This window comes from Lates calcarifer, linkage group LG16_LG22, assembly GCF_001640805.2.
Source record: "Lates calcarifer isolate ASB-BC8 linkage group LG16_LG22, TLL_Latcal_v3, whole genome shotgun sequence".
In the NCBI taxonomy this organism is placed as follows: domain Eukaryota; kingdom Metazoa; phylum Chordata; class Actinopteri; family Centropomidae; genus Lates; species Lates calcarifer.
This window is the reverse complement of record NC_066848.1, coordinates 19,923,065-19,947,600: the sequence shown is the minus strand read 5'-3', so window position 1 is coordinate 19,947,600 and position 24,536 is coordinate 19,923,065. Positions and strand designations below refer to the sequence as shown.

The following is a 24,536-nucleotide window of genomic DNA, read 5'->3' as shown; positions in this document are numbered from 1 at the left end:
GAGATGCACAATTAGTATCGAGTACAATAGATCTTAGCTTAAATACAGTTCGTATGGACAGATGAAATAAGCAAGTAAAAACACTTCAGGAACATCAGACTGCAGTTTTGTTGCTGCCTGATAATTACTGAATCTAAATCACATGACACCCACAGTGAACCAGTTAATCGCAGGGTGGTGAGGCAGTAATGAGGTTTAGACAGTCGTCATAGAAACGATCCACCAGGTCCTCAGGGAGAGCAGTTAAGATAAATTCATCCAGCACTTCATTCATTAACCTCTAGAGTAGGTCATTTATATTTTTGTGGGTATGTCTCAGTGTCTATGTAAGTGAGAGTTTATCTACATTTTTATATTTACACAATGACAATGATGAACCTTTTCTGCTATTTATGTCTTTTTGCTCATAGTTTTGGTTTCACATTTGCTGTATGGTTCAGTCTCAGCACTCTCAGCTGCTTACAATGTAAAAGCATTTAGCAGACATCTTCATAAATCTTCAGCTCTAAACAGCACACAAGCAGTAAGTTCACAATCAGCGGGTGAAAAAGTGGATCATCTAGCAGCTTAAGAGACAGATATTTTCCCTAAGAGTTGGAGGAGACTGAATTGGAGCTAAAGGGAAAGTGAATATTGGACCTAGATTCATCAGATGGACACAAACACAGCTCCAGTGAGAGGATGATTGGATCGACAAAGTTGTTCTGAAGGGGATACACATACAGTTTGCAAAAAAGCAAGTAAAGGCTGATGTTTAACTGAATATGAAATCAGCCTCTGTGGTCCTAAGGCTTGTCTTTCAATAAAATACTGTGCCATCATGCATCATCTCAGCACTGAACCAGGTTTAGAAATAATGACAAAATATGAACACTGATTGTATTAACATTACATTCAGTGTTTCTTCTTTAAAATCATCTTCTATTTCATATGGTTATGTGTAGAAAACTCATTTTTAAGGAGGGTCTTAACAACTACTTGAAATATTGTTGTTAAGCCATAAATAAAAAATGTCAATGAAGACCTGAACAGCTGTCTTTTTACTATACTACATGAAACCAGCCAAAGCAAAATGTAGGCTATTGTCTTTTATAACATTAGCCTACATTATATCATGGGATTGTGAATAGATATAGATATAGCATGCCACTTTTGACGACCTTTCGTGTGTCATTCAATGGTGTGAGATAACTTGTGTGTGTCATTAATAGGGATCTGGGTTATGAGATTTGCACACACAGTGTCTCTGCAAAATATACGTCAGTAAAGACTAAATAGTGTGAAATGATACATGGAAACAAAAAATACGAAACTGGCCTATTATTCATATGCCATTTGGTGATACCAGGCAACATTAGCAGTTTAAACATGCCAATAGCTCTCTCAGCTTTAAATGGTTTTTCAATGACAGACAGCTTGTCTTCAGTCTCATCACTTTCTCTCACCTTCTGTCTATTGCCCTTTTGTCTCTCTAAAACACACACACACACACACATACACACACGCATGCACGCACCACAGGTTGTGTGTCATAATCACCGCAGTAATCATGGCAGAGGAGGTGACGGCGGCAACAAAGCGCTGATTGCAGCCGCTTCTCAACAACCATTGAGAACTACAGAGTGGACTCCTCTGTTTGCTGTCAAGGACTCTTAAGTCATCACTAGCTCACCTTAGTCTCTCTCTCTCTCTCTCTCTCTCTCTCTCTCACACACACACACACACACACACACACCAAGTCTCTGGTGGGGGATATTTTACTCTTCAGTTAAGAAACAGAATTGTAGATAGATAGAAGGGAAATGTGCAAATCTGCCCTACTTTCAGGAATATTAGCTTTATTGATATTAGGAATATTCCTGCTGTTCCTGCGTTGTGGTTGCAAACTCTTCATAAATAGCCAAAATATGTCAAATTTAGAGCTTTAATTTCTGAAAAAAAAATGTTTATTTTACTTTAGGGTATGGCATTTACTTTATGGAAGAAATGTGTAGAAGTTTGCAAAATCTATTAAATCTGCAGTTGCTTTTGAAAACAGACGAACAAGTATTTATTTATTTATTATTTAGTTTTTGAGCATGAAAATGTTTCCTCTTATTACAAGATGAAGTGTTTGTTTTTACAGTGTTTGTTTCTATAAACCACCAGTAGGAGGCAACAGAGTCACAGCTGCACATGTCCTCTTCAACGAACTGTGACATGTGGCAAACACATGTCAGGACACACAGTCACTCACACTTGCATTCACATTCTCATACACACACCTCCTAATGTGTGCCAAAAATCAGTGACAAACATGCAAATCATTCAGCAGATTACCACAGAAACACAAACACACACACACACACACACACACAAAATAAACCAAGTAGTTTCCTTTTCAAAAATTATTCCTACCACTTATGTATATTCAATTTTACATTACATGAAAATGTTTACCACAGACAAAAAACAAATACAAGAAACAGGTTAATATCACTTAAAATACTGATTTGTAATTTTGAGGTTTGAGAGTGCCACTCTGCCACTGAGCTCATCTCAAAAACAAATTAGCCAAAAAAAGAGGAAGTATTGAAAAGAGATGACAAAAAATCTCCCTCGTTTCCACACATTACTCACTCTGTCCTCTATGAGTCACACTCTTGAGTAAATGATGATCACCACTGTTATGCCATTCAGTCTGATGCCACTGAGCTTTACAACGAAGTGTACTTATGGCTGAAAACAAGGTGACATACTTGTTCCTGATTGGCCCAGACTAGGCGTAACGACATGTTTACTGTTTCTGACTTGTTTTTCAGAACATCCTTCTCTTGCCAAGCAGATTTCTGGCAGCATGCACGGGGAAAGAGCTGTCCTCAGAGCTCCACCAACCCCTGATCTGAATGAGAAGGAGCTGGGCGGCGATGACAGGGTGTCAGCAGGGGGTTAAGCTGTGACCCAGATTCCTGCAGCAGTCTTTGTCCTGGAGGACAGAGAAGATTCTCCTCATTCATCTTGCTGAGGGCAGAGTTACTAACTGTTACAAATACGGTGACACTGGGAGAGAGAAGGAGAGACCTGGACCAATAGAAAAGAAGAAAAAGTGACTTTAAGTTCTTTCACAGGTCATGCATTATGGATTATTTAAGGGTTATGCAAATAGGTGGCTCATCAGATATTAGTTTATACTGTATTTATGTTTCGCTCTATTTGACATTGGTTGAGGATTTGTTCTGTAAAGGGCACTGGCTCTGCAGGAGTTAACGTCACATTCAGATTCAAGAGGAATAGTCGGTTGAGTTTCCCTGCAGTGTGTTTCTTAAGTGTCTCTGCATATTTACCATGGCCATCTCAACCATCTCAACATGGGGTTTGGAGCTGCTTTACACTGAAATATATATTTGAACACTGTTATATTAATAAGTATACTTTATAATTGCAGCTGAGTATATAACCTGTAGCTGTGCAAGATCCTTAACCTTTCTGCTAAATTTGCAAATACAAATCATTACTTGCCTTTTTTTTTTTTTTTTTACCCAGAAAAGTGAGTGAAATCATCATTCATACATTTATTGTGTATAGACATGGCTCATTAATTTTTTTAGTTGTTTAGTTTTTTAATTATGTTGAAGGAGTCTTTTGTTTCCTCCCTATTATTATTATTATTATTATTATTATTATTATTATTATTATTATTATTTTACATTTGAAAATGAACTGAAAATGTGAGCAGGTCTGATTAAGCTTAGGTGTATAATAATATCCTGCTTGAGCACAACAGCAGGTGGTTCACAGGCCTGCACACTGTTACTCCTTTTCCACCAACAGGACAGTAACAGGTTCTGGTTTTGCACACAGCAAACAGCTGGGAGCATTTTGACCAAAAATAAATTGGTTTGGAACCTGAAAAGTCAGTTCCCACTTACAACCAAAATAAATAGCAGGTTTTCATGTGTGTTTCAACTGTGACAACATCTGAGAAAACAAGATTGGAGAAGATGTGTGAAATGCAGGAACAAAAGAGCATATAGTGGTCTGTTGACAAATATCTGTAACGCATGCAGGTAATCACTGCTTTATACCACTGTGTATTGCGCAACATATTCCTCTAATGACCAATCCTTGATTACAGTGGTTCCACTTAAAACTGACACAGGCTTTTTCACTGGATAGTTCAAAGGTTCAAAGAATCCTGAATGGAACCGCTTCAAGAACCAGAACTAATTTGTTGAAAAAACTATATGTGTGATAACTGCTGGCTTTCAAACAATGATTCCAAAACTGTGATTGGTTAGAGTTAGAGTTCAATGAATGATTCCTTCATGGCACCAAAAGAACCATGAGGATAGATAGGAAATTGAGGAAGAAGTGACAGGTACATAATTTTAGTAAACAATACAAGCAGACGCAGTTACTGTGAATTTGTTCACACACAACTCATATCTTACCAAACTTTTGGCTAATTTTTGTGTGGTTTGTCATTTCTAAATATTTCGTGTGCTCTTGATGTTGAAACCAGCCAATGCCCCTGTGTGCCTCTGACTGTGACTTAGAGTTTGACTCAGCTGCTGATGTGGCTTGTGTGGTTTTACATTTTTAATATCTGTTTTGTCCTGCTGTTTATTTACAGCTGAGCGCTTTAGGTTAGCAAATTCAGCACAGGGCTACTTTATACTGTGATGAGCATGTTTTACCTCATATAGCTCTGATTCTGACTGACTGCTGGGTGTTATTTTCAGTTAACACCTCTGCTCATAGTTGTCTAAATTAGGCCTAAATATAATTGTTGGAAGTACTCTTCTTCCATTAGTTTATTCTGTAGTTGTCACAATAAAATGAAGTTTACATTTTAAGAGTTCACTGAGTCAATAATAATCTACCCTGAAATTGGTACACACAGCTTGTTGTCTGTAATATCTTACTGATCTTTTAGTGCCTTTTATCTCACATTTGTTTAAACCAGATACTTACAACTGGCGCCTTAACATTCCAACCTTAAAATCCAGATGTAGAATTCAATGTCTTTATTCTACTTTTTCGACAAGACAAAATAAAATCATGACGCTGCATTTGAAGTATTTATACGGTTTCCATGATGAACAAAGAGGTGTTTTGCTGAGTGAATGACACTGAGGCATCCAGACCCTTGAGGTGTCGTCAGTGTTGCACAGAGCAAGAAACCTTGGCAAGTGTGTCCATTGTCCTGTTCACATACACAAACACACACACACACACACACACACACACACATGTAGACGTACATGGGGTTTTGTCAGAAGGGGTGAGTGTGGGAGGTGTGCTTGGTTTTGGGTGGGCAGTTCTTCGTATAGTTCTCCTTGTTCCCTGAACTCCCCCCGTCCTCCTCCTCCTCCTCCTCCTCCTCCTCCTCCTTTATCCTCGTTCTCTCTCTGCTTTTATCCAAGTGTTTGTGGCCCCCACATTTTCACAGCGACTCTGAGCCGTGGAGCGTCACATGGTAAGAGCACCGGGCCCTATGCTCACACTGAACAGCTAAACAACAAACCTTGAACACTTAACTAGCATTTCTGCTTCATCCTAAATCTGTCAAACCAAATATTAGAGCGTTAGAGAATAACAAAGAAAGAACTGTTTTTTGTCATGACTTATTGATGAGGGGTGTATTTGGAGGAGAGGGGGCTGTGCTTGGAAGGGGGGATTATTTTTGTTTTGGTGTGGCGTGTCTTTGTTTATCATCTCCCGCAAACTCCTACTAAAATGCTGCAGTGGAAAGGTGACTTATCCTGCCAAAAGCAATCCGTTTCATCTGTCATTTTTGTTTGATTTTTTTATGAACTTGTGAGAGGAAATCCTGAATATGTTAAAAGAAGAACTGGAAGAAAACAAATCATTATAAATTTAAGAGGAAAAAACTGACAGTATTTTATTTAAAGTTGAGCTTTTTTTTGCAGCTTGCTGAGGTTTTGTTAATTCACTGAGTCAAACCGAATGTTTTATGTTGTTACACTAATGCCGTGTGTCCTAACAATCATCTTGGAGCTCCTCAAAAGCTTCACTGAGGAAACCTTTATGTTGAACATCAGATCACTTTAAGCTCAGACACAACATTGTGTGCACTTAGTAGTGCAAGTAAATGTTCTTAAAATCAATTTACACTTGGCAATATTTGTATACACACTGCAGGACTAACTAGTGTGTTTAGACTGTGAACTGGTTGAGTAGTTGTCACAAAAAAAAAAGATACATTCGTGTCCACTACATTTCATGTATGGACACAAATTGCTGTTACAGTGGGTTGTTTGACGCAGTGGCCACCGAATCAAACAAACAAAAAAAAAAAATTCAACTTCAATTTTCAACCTAACCATCATGTCAATATTTTAAATTATGGATGTATTGTCTACATGTGCAGAAATCAGTACAGTAACTCTCGTGACTATTTCATGAATTGCAGTGGGACTGGATTGTTGACTCAGACAGCAAGATGCACAATGAGCTGTTATGGAGGAAGAAAGCACAACACTGCTGTAGCATAACCAGTTATCACAAATCAAAATAAATCCTATTTAAATATACAATGGCCACTGAGAATTTTCAGTTCTGATTGGTATGGTTGATAGGTGTCTATTACTTTTTTGTAATGTACAGTATAACTGGACACCTTTGACACAGGTGTGCAGCAGTGAAAACCAATGTCAGCACTGGTCAGGATCTCAAAACTCTCTCTCATTTGTGAAGCCCTTTCCTGCTATCAGCTGTTGGTGATAATAAAAAGATAATAAAAACTACTTATATAAGTAAATGAATGACAACAATGATGTTTTTGAGCTAATTATATGTGGTAGTTCATTAGCAGCTGGCCATGGTATAAGTGAAATTACACCATCTGAGTTGTACCTTCCACAATCACTGTCAAAAATGAACATCATTAAATCTACAACTTGTTGAAAATATTATACACTGTGTTTACACAGGAGGCATTTCAGACCCATTTTTTAATTGCTTGTTTTCAGCATGTCTGATGGAACAGATACACATCACTTTTATCTACACAGACTTGTTTTTTATGCTTGTAAGCACAACCAGAAGGGTCTCATGTAGGCGTCACATCTATTTTGTTATGTTTTACATTCATAACTAGAGTGGCTGGGTATTGTGCTCAGACTGGTGTAGACACAAATGGAGGATTTTCATTATGCTGCTGCACACCTCTCTGTACATAGAGTATTCCTGGCAGAGTTGGTTTAATTAACAATATCTCACCATGTGATGGTGAGAGTTCCAGAGCGGGAACTCAACCTCACGTTTAGGACAATAAGCAGGAAAACTCATACTCATAACTCAGTTTATGTGTTGGTTATAAAATAATAATAGATAATAATTGCACTGAAGTACCTGATTGTAAAGCCTATTCATGAAACAGAAACACCACAATACTCCAGAGCAGGATGTACCTCCGATTTAATTTTCCATTTCAATATAACACAAATACATAAACATTACTAATGGGACTAATTTTCACACAACCATGTCTTTTGTTGCTCTCACATCATTAAATGTGTGAAGGTGCAGGAAAGCAGTTTTTACACAGTGGCCCAGGGACACAGTGGTACACAGGATATGAATGTTTTTACTAATTACTGTTTTACTAATTAATTTATTAATTTATCCAGACTCTAATTGTTTACATAAATGCAGTGTGCAAATGCACTTAATTAAACACACAACAACTAACCTGAGAAATAGACTGATCGGTTTCATGAATGCATTGACTTAATTTTCACATCAGAATTCCAAAAAATAAGAAATATATTAACTCACATAAATTAGTGTTTTATCTTTGGTTGTATTTCCCTCATATTCATATTATTTAATCCTAGTTCCAGTTTTTTTAATGACCAATGCATTTCATGACCTATTGCCCTCCCAGAAAAATAAATGTGGAAATAAATGACTAGCGATGAGTTCAACTGTAATCCTGTCTCCCACAACCTATCCCTGCTTGTTTGATAGCTACATGTCCGGTCTGGACTCTTCTTGGGGGAGTGTTTCTGACGCTTGGCTGATTTTCAATAAGGTGCTGACAGAGACTCACACCCCCACTCTGTGTCCATTGTCCATTTTTTTTTAACATTTAACACTCATGTGTCGAGTCCCTTTGACACTCTGGCCCTCTGAGATACGGATGCAGAAGAGGGAATTAAAAATTCTAAAAGTCCAAATCTTTAAAGATTAGAACCAACAATGTCATTTTCAATTACACATTCTCATGTTAAAACTGCTAGCTGCAAGTTTAGGCATACAATAATGCTAATTTCCTGTAGTTTTTGGTGGTGCACTGATCCAGTTGCCTTGCAGGTATGATTAAAATTTCATTGTGGCTCATATTCAGCATCTCATCTGGAGTGTAAAAATACACTGCTGATTTATACAGCTGTCGGACTAACAGAAGGCTTGAAATTTTCTGATCATTTTCTTTGACCTTCTGTTAAAAATCAGTACAGTATTTCAAACATGAAAAGCACACTCCACTCACATGTTCAGTTTACTCAAAACAGAGAGTGCTATTCAGCCTGGGAACAGTTGTATAATGCCCCCCATGGCTCTGGAGGGAGTTTTGTAAAGTCTGAAAAAAATAATCCAGATGATGTCATCAGGCATTGGTTTAATAGACATTGGTATTCACCAGGCAAGGAGGGTCTAACAAAAGACACTATGGAGCTGGAGTATGGGGAATGTAGGATCCAGTGTTTTGTGGCCTGGCTGTAGGGATGGCTGTCAGTCTGTTGGTTTCATGGTCCTCAGAGAATGAAGGCTAATGACTTTCATGAGCCCCTGTTTTTTTCTAATGCCACCATGAAGTTTACATTTTTGGTTTTGAGGAAAATGTTTTGACAAATTTTGGATGAACTGTGATGAAATTTGGATCAGATGTACATGTCCCCCTCAGAATTAATTCTAATGTCTTTGCTGATCTCCTAATTTTTCATTGAGCCCTATCAGCTGACAGGGTTTGACAGCCTAAGCAGTACTTTGTGTTCAGTGCTAATTAACACATTAGCATGCAGACACAAATAAACTAAGATGGTGAACACAGAAAACATTGTACCAACATCAGCATATTAACACTGAACCAACTTTTTAGTAGTGGTTTGCATCTTTAAATGTGATAGCTAGATTCAGTCACCTGCTAATAAATTCATTATTGGGTTATATATCCTGGGATAAAAATGGTGATGAAGACTTTCTTAACAGAGTTTTCACACTGGAAGAAACATCAAAAAGCACACAAAGCTACATTTAACTATGTTTGACAAATAAATATCCATAAAAGTAACTGTCAGTGTTAGCATCCAGCAGACACACAGCATCATGATCATCCCATTGGAGGTGTGTTTGTATACACCTGATCAAAGTAAGTGCAGTATTCAGCTCTTTTCCTCTCCACCTTTCCCAACTTTTGAGAAAAATATCTACCGGTACCTATAAAATATCAGATGATCTCTAACTTTGCCTGTTTGCTGTTTGTTGCTGGGTAGTTACAGTGGTTTGCTTGTTTGCTGAAACAGCTGTCTACTGCTGCTGGAAACAGCAAAATTAAAGTCCTATGCCAGTAAATGGCAATAAATGACACAATTTAACAGTGCTTAAGAAGCGCTTAAGAAAATTAATTGACCTTCAGATTTTCTCTTTTCCTGTATCTAAATGTCCCACTGCAGTGAATATGAGCGTCCTTCCATGCAGCTTCCTCTTCCTCCTCCTCCTCTGCTTCCCCGTCCTCGCTGAGGCCAAGCGGCAGCCCGGGCAGGGGAGACCTGACAAACCCCGCCAGCCTCCGTCTTCACCCCCACCGGCCAAGAGACCTAGAAATCGCTCCGTGCCCGGCTCTGGGGAGCTGAGCACCAAGGAGGGACATCGCTGCATCTGGCAGACGTCTGGAGAGGGACTGGTGAGCCTGCTGGTGAACTGCAGCACTGAAACACTGGGAGAGCAGCAGAGGTGAGGGAGAAATTTACAGCAATATCTGACCTGACTCAAGTCTGTGGAGGCTGTAGAGTGCAATGGAGTCATTACACTTGATAGGACAAAGTCAAGTCAACACTTAAAGCCCTTAAATTTATGTCACTTGTGTCATGTGGTCATTTTCATTCATTTAAGAATTCAGGGTTCACTCAGTGAAAAGGACAAACAAATATTGATACTATGGATATAATAATATAGTTTTCATGGCTTCATTGAATGTTCTGAACCTCACGGACAAGACCCATTTCTTATTATTATTTTATATTTTATTATTATTATATATATTTTTATATTATTTCTAAGTTTCCATCCAAAAAGAGACACTTTCTTTCCTTACATTGGAATTTACAGAAATAATGTCACCAGGGTAAAAAGAAAATGTTGGACTGGTTGGTCCTAATTCTTACAAACTAAGGGACATTTGATGCCTAGCACACAACGGTTGGGTTGTTCCTGGTGAGGTGACATGACAATCCTCTGCCGGCAGGGTACGAGAACTTTAATGTGCATAATCTGCATATACAATGTGTTGCCCTGAAAGCTACAACAAAATTTTGTTGCAGTAGAGACACAACTAGGCTATCAAAGTTTAGAAATATCTGCCCCATGGTCCTGGCTGGTTTGACTATAAGTCACTTAAAATACTTTCAGAGACTCCTAAATGGGATAGTTTCGTTCATTAAAAAAATGCATTTTCATTTTTAATCACTGTAATTGCTAAATGGCAATGGAAAAATGACTCCATACCCGTGATGATCTCATAACTGTCTTATAAATGTCCCACTGTGGGACAGATCAGATAAACAGTGGGAGCGAAAGGCCAATTAAACCCATTGGCCGACTCCATCCCTGACTCCCAGTGTGTTGTGATTTTTTTGTCTTGTTTTCCAGCTCGTCTTTCTCCTTTTCTTTCTTCTACTCTTTGTCTTTGTTCGATCTCTTCAATTGTCTTTTTCTTGTTTCTGCTACTTCCAGGTATTGGTGTCGTTACGCCGGTAAACCGGACCTGTGCCAGGCTTATGGGGTAAAGTCCAGCCAGTACTGGAAGCAGCTCGTGGGCAAGCTGAAGAAGAGGCAGAATGCCTGCGAAGGGGAGAAAGTCCTGAAAGCCAAAACCTGCAAGAAGGCACCCGCTGAGGCCCACATGAAGCTTGCCCAACGCAATGGAGAGGAGGAGAGGAAGGGAGGAAAGGAAGGTGGGAAGAAGAAAGTGGCGCCAGCCAGCAAGAGTTCAGATGGAGGGAAGGCAGAAAGGAGAAAGAAGACAGAGGGGGAGGTGGATGAGGAGAAGAAGAAGAGAGAAGAGAGGACTGGCTTTGAGGAGGAAGGAGTGATGAACGACATGGAGCCCGCGCAGACATACTGCAGTGAGGGATGGCACTCTGTCTGCTCATTCTTTGTCAAGTTTTTTGAGGGTTGATGGGAAATTATGAGGGAAACACAGAGCTAATTTTTGCTAAATGGTGCGAGTTCACAATCTAAAAAGAATCAAAATGTTTTTTTAATCACCAGGCACCTCATTTATAATAAATATTTTTTTATTTTTTATTTTCAACTTTGAGCTGTAGAAGTTAAAAGTTCTTTATATCACATTTCAAATACCACTGAATATTTGAAGTCAGGTTTAGATGAAAACTTTGACTTGGATTTGGTTGTAAAACTAATTATGAACTTTTTAACAAATGAAGCCCCCTGGCATCTAATTTGCAACTTTATAGTGGAACGATAATTAAAACCTGGCATTCTGAATTATATAATGGAATCAAACCCATCCATACTGAATGACAGCTATAATTCATTAGAAACATCCCTCCCAGTCAGAATCACAGCTGCTGTAACTTCACAGTGGAAAGAAGGAAAATGAATCCAGTTGTATTTGAGTTTCGTTTGTATGAATTGAGCATATTTAGCTTTGGGATGTGTTCTGTAATATAAAGGTTGTTGTAGTTCAGTTTTTTCTGTAGAAATGTTGAATCAGATGAGAAGTTGAGCTGTGTAATGTTGTAATTGTCTGACTAACAAATCAATAAAAACAATGTTTTAGTGGACAACAATCAGTTAGTGATCATCGATGATGATGGCGATGATGATAGTAGTAATTCTAGATGAATAGGTGTGTTGTTTATCCTTATTTTGTGATGTGTAACTAATATTTTCTATAAATTTTCTGTAACTTTTGTAAAAAACAAACAAACAAACAAACAAAAAACATTCTGGTTTCTGTTTGACTTGTGTCAGTTAGACCTGTGTGACATTTTTTATATTTTTTGAAATGTTAACACTGTTTGTGGAATTCTACAATAAAAACAAAGTGCTTGAAATAAATAAATGTTTCTCCAATTCTGCCACGTAGTTCAAACACACATTAACTTCAGAGATGCACATTACTACCTATGGTTATAATAGATTGATATCTTGGAGATAAGTGGATTAAATATAAATATATTGAATTTACTGAAGTGGCTCAGAACAGCTCTATTAACAGCAATAATCCCTCTGATCCAATTATTTCAGGGTGATATTCTTTAAATAAAATAACTAGAAATAAATAGTGAGATTCCTCTTGCCTTACCAAGAAATTGAAACACTGGGGCCTGTGACCATTAAACACAGATTTGTAATTTAAATCCATTTCACTTTCCAAACAATTTTTCAGGAAAAAACACAAACCCAGTGGATGCTCAGTTAAGCCAGAAATGCTGGTGTATATCAGCACTTTATCTCAAACAGCACAAGTAGTATCTCTTGAGATATTAGGAGTGTACCTATCACAGTGGATTCAGTCTGGTGATCCTTCAGGGAAACCTTTCAGGCATAGCCACATTTCAGATATTTCATTGTTCCATCTCATTAACTCATAAATTATGGATGAGGAGCAGTCGTTCAGAGTAACCCAATGTGCCCTCTCCCCTGTTTTTCACTTTCTCTCTCTCTTTCACTCACTGTCTCATATTGTTTGATTCTCATCTTTCTTACTATGGTCCAGTTTATTGACCCATAGAGGAAAGAAAAAGGAAGAAAATGAAAAACGAGTGGGCGAGTTATGGGGTACCACCTTTCCTGTGTGATTGCTGCAGCTGCACACCATGAATTTTCAGAAAAAGATAAACAGTTTCACAGTTAAGAGAGGCTTGCTGCATAAAACGTAGGAAGGGGGCATTCAATCACTCATATATACTACTGTACTGTTATCTTGAGAGAAACCACCCACCTTTGCAGTGAGAAGTCAGTACTGTGTGTGTGTGTGTGTGTGTGTGTGTGTGTGTAGTATATTTACTGTAGGATTCACACAGCTCAGAGCCACAGAGTCCCACATTCAAGTGACAAACACCTCCAGTTGTTGTAGGAATTATGATGTATCATAATTATCAGTAAGATTATAGAGACACTGTGTCTACAGAGGGAGGAGGTCAGAGTGGTTGGATGGATCGACAGAATGTCACCCTTTGACATGTTCACTCTCTGTTTCCAACCAACAGTGGTTTCTTTTTACAATAACCTTTTCTGACTTTGACTAAGTTGTTAGCTTAACCCAAAAAATAGTGTTTGACTAACCCTAACCAAGTCTTTTCTATTCTGTTCATCTTCCTACAATGTCCACTCTTGCAATACAATATTTGCTCTCAGTATATAAATAATAATCCAATTTTTTCCAGTTATATTCAGACCCTTGCATTAATTGGTTATAAAAGCTTATAAAGATAGTGGTTAAATATTGAAAAAACTGTGACTTCCAGCACAAGATACTTTGTTAACATTTAACTACAACCTTTCCCTAACCTTAAGCAGTGGTGTTTTTGTCAAGCCTAACCACATGCAGGACTCGGGATGTGGACCCTAGGTAACTGGAGTCAAAGTCTTGCGCTTTGTGCATCATCCACCTTGTCCACCATCCTATGATTTGTGTTACTGTATGGTACAAAAACACAGCCTACCTTCACTGGAAAAAAACACTGCAACCAATCATAATAGACGGGGTGCTTCACATTTTGGTAAAAATCTTACAGGAGAAGGTCAGTGTACAGACTTTGCTGCCTTGAAATTACTTTAAAAACTCCAAATTTCGTGATGGAACAAAGACGAAGGGAGGGAGGGAAGAAGAGGGAATTTGGAGAGTGTGGAGACCCCTCAGTGGTTACCATGCCAACAACCAAAGGGTTACTATGTGTGTGTGTGTGTGTGTGTGTGTGTGTGTTGCAGTGGGATCTATAGCAGGCTATTTGGCAGTATGTATACTGTACCCTACAATTTGTTACGCACACACACCATGCACATAGCATGCTAATAATCACATGTCACACTGACCCTCAACTTGTTCTGGAAGCATTATAGCCTGTAGAGCAGCGACCACATTTATGATATAAAACAAAACAGGGACCCACTTCCAAAAATGTTGCTCTACAATGCTACTAATGGTCAAAAGCTCTACAGGGTAAATCAAATCAAAAACAGTTGGATGTAACGTTGACATCTTAAAAAATATACTTTTAACCCAGATGTTGAGACTTTTCATCCAGCAAGCCACAATATATACAGTATATAAGTTTTGACTCAGCTCTGATTCATCACTCCCCATGAGGACAAACAAAAGTTAAAACAGCAGAGACTGGGGAGTAATGATAATAACTTCCCCTCCAGCAGAGCTTAAGACTCAGAGCCTATAAATGGATGGTGGGGTTGCATCTGCCTATGAAAGTTCTTAAATGCTGCATGAGGAGCAAAAACAGTAATTCCAGCAGTTACTGCAGAGTTTGCAGGTGAGCAGAGCACTAAAATTGATAATAGATCTCCCTATTCAGAAGGAATAAACAGACAGCCAACAAATTACTCAAACATTAAGTATCTTAGTAAGGTGTTGACAATGACAAATCTCCAGAACAGCTTCAGTGCTCCTCAGCATCCTCCTCATAATCTGTAAAGTTCTTGTGGAGAAATGAACATTCAGCTTCCCAAAAATATTTCCTCATTAGGCGTTCAACTGGGCTGAGAGCTGCAGGCTGCAAAGGCCATAACAAATGATTTCTGCCATCTGCATACTAATCAAAGATTTTAGTGAGCCAGTGTGCCCTGTATAGAAGCATCTGCACATCCAAGTTCTTATTTTAATTTGCCATCATTTGTATATTGCAGCAAGTAGACTGTGTCATGTCAAACTGCAGTCCCACACTCAACATTAATATCTGAACCAGCCCACAGGCGTCACTTTATATTTGGTGCACTATCCGCTTTCGTATTATGCTGTAGTTGGACCACCTCAGAGTGGATACCAGTGTATTAGACATAGAAAATCCAAAGGTCACATATAAAGCAAGATTGGAAGAGAGTAATCAGGTGGATTGCCTGTTACTGCCTATTACTAAGGGCTTCTCACATCCAGGACTCCAATATCCACATCATAATCACCTCTCCCACTTCACATATCAGATGGTGGCCTGATTGTCCTTGGTCTACACACACACACACACACACACACACACACACACACACAGCAGGGAGCAGCATGGGTCAGATCCCCCATAGATTCGGACACTAAGACCCCCCATGTTGGACGCTGGCTGTCTGCCTGCAAGACCTTGAGCACAGCAAGGGTCTGGCAGCTCTCTGCCTCTGTTCAGTTCAGCTTTTATTCTTCAGCTTTTCTCTACCATCTTCATTTTTCCTTTCCCCTTTGGTCATTGTGGGCACACACCTCCATGCACACTGCCAAACAAATCCAAAGTTCCACTGAGCTGCAGATGAAGTCACTAAACCTGTCTGGGAAATAGATTTTTCCTTGGTCGATCATCCTTTAAGAAACTTAGACACTAATACATACTCTAGCAGTTAAAATGCTCCTTTCAGAGTTGTATAAGAACAGTTTTTGTCTCTTGTTTTGACAGTTCATTCAAAACTGTAGTAAGGATTTGAACCCACAACCTCTCTGTTACCAAACCTGCCTCTTCACCAGCAATCAGTACTTTCTGAGGTACATCAGCTCTCACACACAGAATAATTACACATAATATCAAAATGAGGATATTAGCTCATCAGAATCTTCATCAAAATCATTAAAATAAACATGAAGTGTGACTCTACGTTTGTCTGCATACTGCCAGTTCTCCAACTTCTGTGACAGTTGTTGTTGAGTCAGGCTATCATTTTATCTGGAGAAGTTTGTTTTCAGTTTAACTCATTCTGCAGTGTGAACATATTGAGAATTGCATTGAAACTTGCTGACTTTGTAAAAAGTTCATTATTTAAAAATTCATGGAGGTGAATATCTGAATTTCCTTCTCAATATTATGCCTATATCTTACATTTTCATTTCTCAAGTATCATTCAAAGAGATGAGACTTTCAAGTCCATTGTGATGTAATTCCACTAACATGATGTGACATGAAAAGCAGTTTTCCCAAGTTCTGTAGTTTTGTCAATGAGTATCAAGAGTTGGTGAGTCCTGCGATCCTGTGTGTTGAACAGTAGTTTTATATTAGAAAATAAATATGATGCTGTATATTGAGGCAACTGGTAATGAGGACCAGCCCATTTGCTCATATATGAGTATGATATTTTCATCAGCACACACATCACACATCAGCACCTAAAACAAACAAACAAACAAAAAAAATCAGTTCCAACTCTCTTACTTCAAGATGTTTTCATCATATTTTTAAAAATACTAAAAGCTTCAGACTCTTGGCTCATGTCTATTGGCCTAAATTTCCAAGCAGCTACATCAGTTTCAGTCCCAGATCCAGCAGATCTCTGCTACTCTCTGCTGGTATATATTTGCAATTACAAAAGGTCAGCTAAGCTAGAGTGAGAAAAAAGCTAGGATATTTACCAGAAATGAATAAAAGATATTTGTAACATTGTAAGACGTACTGACATGTAACATATATATGCACAGTTATGTGAGTGAGTGAAATGCTAAACATACACGATAAATAGAATGAAAAAAACACTTGAACACTAAAAATCTCTGAACTTTCCTGAAAAAAAGATACATTTTCACTTTCTTGAGTGTGCTCCTTGTTTCATGTGACATGTAAACTATACCACCAACAGCACCAACAGAATGTTTTCCTTCCTTGGCTGCCATTTTCACAAGTTTGAGAATATGTTTGTGGTCCCTCCCCTTGCGCTGCGTAGCCAAGATGGCAACAGTTGAGGCTGAGAAGCGTCCACGGTTCCACACTCAACTTTCTGACCATTTTGAGTGCACCATCCGGGTACTTATACTGTGCTGCATGTTGCCATACTTGTCAGTATGAACACACTTCTTCACCCAGAATAATAAGTGTGAGTGTAGAAGCACACAAATTAAGACACAACACACGTGAATCAGATTGTACCACCAGAGGCCACCAATAGTCCACTGAAGTATGTGTGAGTACGAGAGGAGTACTGGAGATACAGTGTGGTGTGTCATGTACAGATTTGAATAGCAAATCATTTATGCAGACTGGTGAAGCGGGGAAAATAAATAAGGATACACTTAAAATCTGCAGTCACAGATGTGATGCTTAAAGAGAAAGAAGACTTATTTTCTTGAGAAGACTCTAGTTTCATTTTATTGAATTTTAAACTTTTTCTAAGCCTTAAAACTCTCCCTGGCTGTCTTTTTTTCATGGGTTTAGTTGGTTTTCCCTTAATTTCATCACCTGTCTTATCTCAGTTCTGACTAATGAATTTGTCCTGTTGAACTGTGACCCAACTTGTGGGACAAAAACTGAAAAGTGAGATTCACACAGCTGCTGCTTCTTCATCATAACTTGCTTTCTAATCCAAAGGTTCAGGCATGAAGCATGTGATTTATTCTGCCCTCATTCTTATCACCACCTGTATGATAAATGAGATTCATTTACAAGGCAGCTCATTTACTTACACAAATCACCTCCCAACCCCCAAAGTTAAATCTACCATTACGCGGTCTGAGCAGGAGAATGATACAATATCTGTGGTCCCGGAGTGGTCCTATCACTGTATCACATATAAAGAGACATAGATGTGAAGATTTACTGTCATGTAGGAAATTCAAACATTTCATTCATGTTATTAAGTGTCTTACTGAGGAAGACTTCAAACAAGCAAAGCTGAAGATAAACCATGAGAAAACAATAATTTTAATTATACAGATACAGTACACAAATACAATACAGCACTGGAATAATATTTCAAAGCAAATACTGGTTCAATCAAATTCTTAAGTGAGAATCAATCCTGAATGGTGGACTGTGATTGTATCATTCTCAAGGTCAAGTTCAGACTACATGAATTCAGCATGATTGTGACGCAGTGTTGTCAGGGCCAACAAATTTCCAGCATTGGGCCTGAACATTAATGACGGGACCAATAAATAGGGTTTGTAGTGTGATATAATCAAAGAACAGTGATGTTCCAGATGACATGTCTCACAAGTCAGATTTTTTTATTTTTTTTTTGTATTTTCCTGCTTTCTGGCATTAGGGTTATATCCAGTGGTGCATTTCACACCTAGGCCTTCACTGGTATCCTACCTGTATTAACCCACTTCTTAATACCGTCATTATGATGTCACAGCTATAGAAACCATCAACAATATACGGAAACACAGTATAACAGAACTTTGCATCATAGACAGGCATGTCATGTAGCCAGAATAAATGCCATTCCTAAAGCAAGGCTATAAAAACACAATTAACACAATTCAATAGATCTCCAAACACTGCAGCCACAGCTGAGCCACACTCATTGAACTCTTCCTCCTCTGTCAGCCATTGTCAGTTGAAAAAATAGCCATTAAATCTATACTAATATGGATTGGATAAAAACTTTAACATAAACAGACTGTATGGGAAGCAACATGACAGAGAGAAAAGTGATCAGATCAAGAGAATATACTGTTGGGAACAATTTGATACATATAGTATTGACGGAAAAAAACATATATAGAAATGTAATTCAGTGATTGTGACAGTATTTAGGCCAGCAGAGAAGGCCTTGCTGGCCCTGACAGCGCACCACTGGTTATATCGCCATCTGTTGGTTTGGCATGCTCTTGCCAGTGTCTGGGTCAAACCTGAAGTCCTATGCAATCTCCTGGCCAAGGCACTGCAAGAATGTATGACCCCTCATTTCATCTGTATACACTGTAATAGGACAAACATGTTAACTAAACTCACCAACAACTCAACAACCTTTTATATATACTCTACAAAAGTTTTGGGTCTAGATGTATATGAAAATTTAGCTTGGTCTTTATCCTCAAAGCTCCTCCCCTTCCAGACAGTCTTATTGACCTTGTGTTGTCCTCCTGTGTTGAACTGAAGTGACTGCTGGACTGTTTCCCGCAGTCTGAGTTGTTGGAGCTGCTGTCAGGATATTTACACGAGCTGCAGCATCAGTCAAACATCAGTGAGATTACTGTCCAGCCACGGACGCCTGGCTATTTCAAGACCAGTTGAGCCTGAGGTGGCACAATGCCTGTGTGTGTGTGCATCAGTGTTTGCATGTTATTATGGCCTACATGAGGATAAGAGTATTTTTGAAAATATTCCAACACACTGTGAGCATGTATATAAATGGACGTGTCAAACTCCACATGCCATGAGAATATCTCTCTCTCTCTCTCTCTGTGTGTGTGTGTGTGTGTGTGTGTCTGTTTGTGGGCAGGGCTGACCTAATTTCCCCCACGGTGCTCGAATGTGCCAGTCTGCAGGGTTTAACCTTTAACTTCCTCAAAATAATTTTTCAGTGACAGAGAAAAACAAATAGTTTTAAAAAATCACTCTCCTCCACTGAACTCATGCTCCCTGGATTTAAAAACATGTCTAACAGCTCCAGCTCCATACACAGCACAGAGAGGACAAGTTCAGCACAGACAGGGAAGGGATTGTTCAGGGAATGCATGTCATGTTTTTGGAGGTGGCAGGTCATAGAACAGCTTCTACACCTGAAAACTCCTACACCTCCTGTCACTGATGCTCACTGGTGTTTCTTAGGTACCTACATTTCCCTTCCAAGAATGCAGAGTGAACATACGCTGATCATCAGGGTGAATGTGATGCAAAAGCTGTGTTTCTGACCTATTCCACATCAACACTGGGAAAAGACACATGTCAGCCTGATGCACTGACCTGTGTCAAAATGCCTTTGGTCAGCTTTCCTTCCAAATGTAGACAGAAAATGAAAGCAGAAGATATTGTGAAATAATGCGGTCTTCCAAACCACATAATCTAGAACTGACATAACTACAACAGCAGCTGTGTGTAAGGAGAGGAGTAATAGAGCTGATAATACAACGAGTTAACGACTCTGCACCTGCACAGGTGCTTTTCAATTATTTTGGCTGATTGGACCTTTTCAGCATGAACATGTAAACCACATTTTTTGGATGCTTCTGTTTCTCAGTTGTTAGGGCGAGACACCTTACACAATAAAGGTGCCTCATACAACATGAAAAAAATACTCTGCTTTTCCAGTTAATTAACAGAAAACAACAACAACAACAACAACAACACAAACAAACTAGTTATAACTACTAATTAGTATATTTACTCAGAGGAACTGGACAACAATAATAACAACTTACTCTTACAGCAGTACAATATTGACTACAGCGATATTACATTTATGTATGGTTATGTTTGGACACACACAGCACTTAAATTAAAGATGGTGAAAGACTGTGATCTGGTTTTAGTACAGAAAACGTTCACAGTGATGTTGAGGTACGCAGCAGTAGATGACTGAATTATCACACAATGGCAGCACTAAATTTAGTGGAAGTGCAGTTTGTTTGTCATATACATTTGTCAGATTTTCAAATTCACAATATAGAACAACACAGAGTCAAATCACAAACACCTGTGATGAGTATAAGATCAATAATTGATAAAAACCTCCTATGAGAGAAAAAATATACCTTAAGACCCATATAATAATAATAATATTTTTAATATTATAATAATATATAGTGACCCAGACAGAGGTTGCAACCCAGACTTTAAAGAACACTACTGTTCAATAAGCAAAACCTCCTGTCAGACTGGAACTGTCCTATAAAGTTAGACTCACACTTCAGTTCAGGTGAGGCGAGAGCTGCAGATGCTTCACTTGGCTAATCGCTGTACCAAAGGCCTCAAGGCGATAAAAGCTGACATGTGTTGTACAGTGTCATGGGGGTATAGTCCAGGTCTACATTAGGCCAGCTTGCAACCTAGATTCTCTGCGCAGTCAACTGTCAACTGAAGCTGAAGAGCCAAATAAACATTTATGGAGCTCATAAAACATCAGAGAGAAAATAAACTTGAACACATAGGCTGCATGCTTAATTATACTGTAACGGAGCTATCAAACAGATGTGACTCATGCTATTAAGGCTCCTTCATTAGTGTTACTGGTTGCACCTGTGCTCTTCGTGCTATGACAGCTCAAAATAACCACTGTGAGAGAGGACAGTTATGTATTAATGGATTTATATATATTTTTATCTTCTCTGTAATTAAATTAAGCTATGTGTATTATAGTGGAATTCATCCAAATTCTAAATGGTTTCTTGCCGAACATTTTGCATTCATTGTTGACTCTAACATTAACAGGATCAATATCAAGAAATCTGTCCATGGCTGACACAGTGGTGCAGTAGTTCAACAGCTGCTTCCCAGTCACAAGGTTCATGCTTAAAAACCCCTCTACGGTTAATGTGTATTGACAAGGACTCTGTACATTGATCATTATCAAGAGTCAACATTGATGCTAAAAACATCTCTACATGTTACCTTTTTTCTGACCACAATCTGGTTCATCTCCTGCCTGTTTACAAGGGTTTTGTAAACAGGCAACCAGCTGTCACACACACAGTGAAAAGATGGTCCATTGAGACTAAAGAGGCTCTGAAGGACTGTTTTGAGGCAACTTTTGAGGTGTGGACCGAGCTCAATGACTTTCATGGGGAGGACACTGACAGCCTAACAGTGACATGGTGGTGTGGCAGCACGGGGGCCCCGCAGGGAACAGTCCTGGCTCCGTTCCTTTTCACCCTCTACACTGCAGACTTCCAGTATAACTCACCTCACTGCCACCTGCAAAAGTTCTCTGATGACTCTGCAGTTGTCGGCCTCATCACAAATGAGGATGACAGGGAGTACAGAGAACTGATGCAGGACTTTGTGGACTGGTGCCTGTGGAACTGCCTCCAGATCAATGCAGGGAAGACCAAAGAACTGGTGGTGGATTTCTAGATTCTGTTTTGGCTCCCACCAGATTAGATGATTGTCTGATTGAGGTTTTCACTTTCTGGTCCTCACTTGACAACCAAAGTGCTTGTACAAGAGCTCACACAGATGTAAAATGTGATGTCCATTGTCCTCTCCTTCCTTTAAATGCTTGCTTCTTCCTGTAATCTCTCCATCATTAATCTCCACCATGAAATGCTGACATTAAACACCTTGTCTCACTTGGCAATCCACTAATGTCCAGCATGTTGCTATCTGACCTTTTTGATCTGTCTGCACTTCCTGGGTAGATCACTCCACAAAAGTCTGTTTCTATTTCTGTAGTTGTGATATGTGAAGTGAGGACACAGTGCATTGTTTAAAGTACATCAGGTCATCTGTGACTGGAATAAATATATACAGTATATTTAGTTTATCTTTTTCCATTCTGGTCTATTTCATTGCAGTTCATTGCAGTTTATATGTGCAATATCTTGTGTAATATTCTGTAATATATGATATATATATAATCTGTATATTTTTTTTGGCTCTTGTTTTTCTTTCTTCTTGATTTCACTTGTTCCTTTTAATTCTAATTTTATTTTAATTTATATTTGGTGTTGGTTGATGTGCCGCTGCTGTAACAAAGCAATTTCCTGTCAAGGATCAATAAAGTACTATTCTATTCACACCCTCATTTTGGTCAGTCCCAACTTTCTGATACACCTTCAAAGAGCTGTTTCAGGGTAAAGACTTGGTTTTAGAGTCATGGTTTGACTGTTGTTTACTGTAGGGATAACTAGAAAGCCCTACAGTGATGCTACACCACCTGTAAAATCAACAGGCATCCTTGTGAAAGGTTAAAATTCAAAATGAATGTAAAACACATATTTCAGTCACACACACTGAAGGGATCGCAGTCATGCTCCCTATAATATTTTTAAAGATATGCATAGATCTAATCTGTGGTTTACTCATTTCATTCTTTCTATCATAGCTGCAAATAAGACATAAAGCCTGGACTATTGCTGAGGGTTTTACCCTGACTCCGACTGGCTGGAATACAGCCAATAAATGCCTCACATTAATCAAATTGTGTTTACCTGAATAAAATGCCAAATCCATTTGTATGCAGATGACACTAGATTATATGCAAACTGAATATGCACATAATACTCTACAGCATACTACTCTGACTGTTTACAATGATCAGTAATCAGCTGTTTTTAAATAAAGAGGAAAAAATAAGTTATTGCATTTCTCAGAAGAATGGTACTTCATCTATAGTTAGACCTCTCATATAGTCAGAAGTTGTCAGGTGCTTTCTAATGCTGACCAGACTACACAGCATTTTGAATGTTAGTGTCAATTACTTTAAAACTTTTTTTTTTTTTTTTTTTTAATGAAATTTGACAGTTTAAATCTGATATAGTTTGCCCTTGGCCACCAACTGGATCATCATTACTCTTATTACAACAACAGTATCAAATGAAGATAGAAATGAAATAACATATGAAAGTAGTCATGGCTATTTTTACACTGGCTCTCATACAGGCATGCCTGATATTAGATTCTGCTCCGCTGAATGTAAGTGCTCGTGGGAAAAAAAATCATGCATAACCAGAGAGCTGTTGACACCTTAAGAGAAATTCAAGTCACATGATGGCTGTCCACCAATCATGCTGCCTGATAACCTCTCCTGATCCCTTTTGTCTGCAGGCCATCAAGTGGTTGCTACGTGAACGCTAACCGTGCCAACTGGTAGACTGGAAATTGCAAGAGCAAACCATGTCACAAGGTCTCTCTTTGTCTATGTCTCTCTGTCTCTCTCTGTGTTTCTACAAATATCACAACTTTCCTGTTAACTTCAGATCTGTCAATTTTCTGTCATAATGCTGATATTGCAGAAATCATACTTACACACAAGCTCAAGTACCTACTTTGTATTTTACCTCAAAACTCAGCTGGTCAGACTTAATTACAAGCACAATAGTTGTCCCACTTGCACCACTGCACCACTCACCTTTTTCATAATCAAAAATAATTCTCGTTCAATGTGTTGTATTTTGATGTTGCAATGATTTGACAGTAAATACGTTTACAAATATTGGTCTCATTGCTAATCTTTACTTTTACAGTTCATCTACCCTGTTTCATGAATTTCTGGTTTAGCAATATGTACACACCCAACACAGGTGTGCCACTGTGCCAGTAAAGGTCATTGAATTTGAATTGCAAGGGAGAGAAAAGAGAAACGATGAAATCTGAAAAGCTTCTACAGAGAGCTCCAACAGAGAGCACAAAATTTATCTTAATCCATTTTAGATTTTTTATTACTATACATATTACTGATTCATATTATTTTGTCTGTGATTA

At 38.6% G+C, this 24,536-nt stretch overlaps 1 protein-coding gene across 1 annotated transcript; it reads left to right on the top strand.

The window, feature by feature from the left end:
- Positions 1-5,349: 5,349 nt before the first annotated feature.
- On the top strand, positions 5,350-12,313 carry fgfbp3 (fibroblast growth factor binding protein 3). Its single transcript, XM_018660816.2, has 3 exons — positions 5,350-5,458; positions 9,681-9,960; positions 10,960-12,313. The coding sequence occupies exons 2-3, from the start codon at positions 9,686-9,688 to the stop codon at positions 11,402-11,404; spliced, it is 720 nt and encodes a 239-aa protein (XP_018516332.1). The 5' UTR covers positions 5,350-5,458; positions 9,681-9,685; the 3' UTR covers positions 11,405-12,313.
- The last annotated feature ends 12,223 nt before the right edge of the window (positions 12,314-24,536 follow it).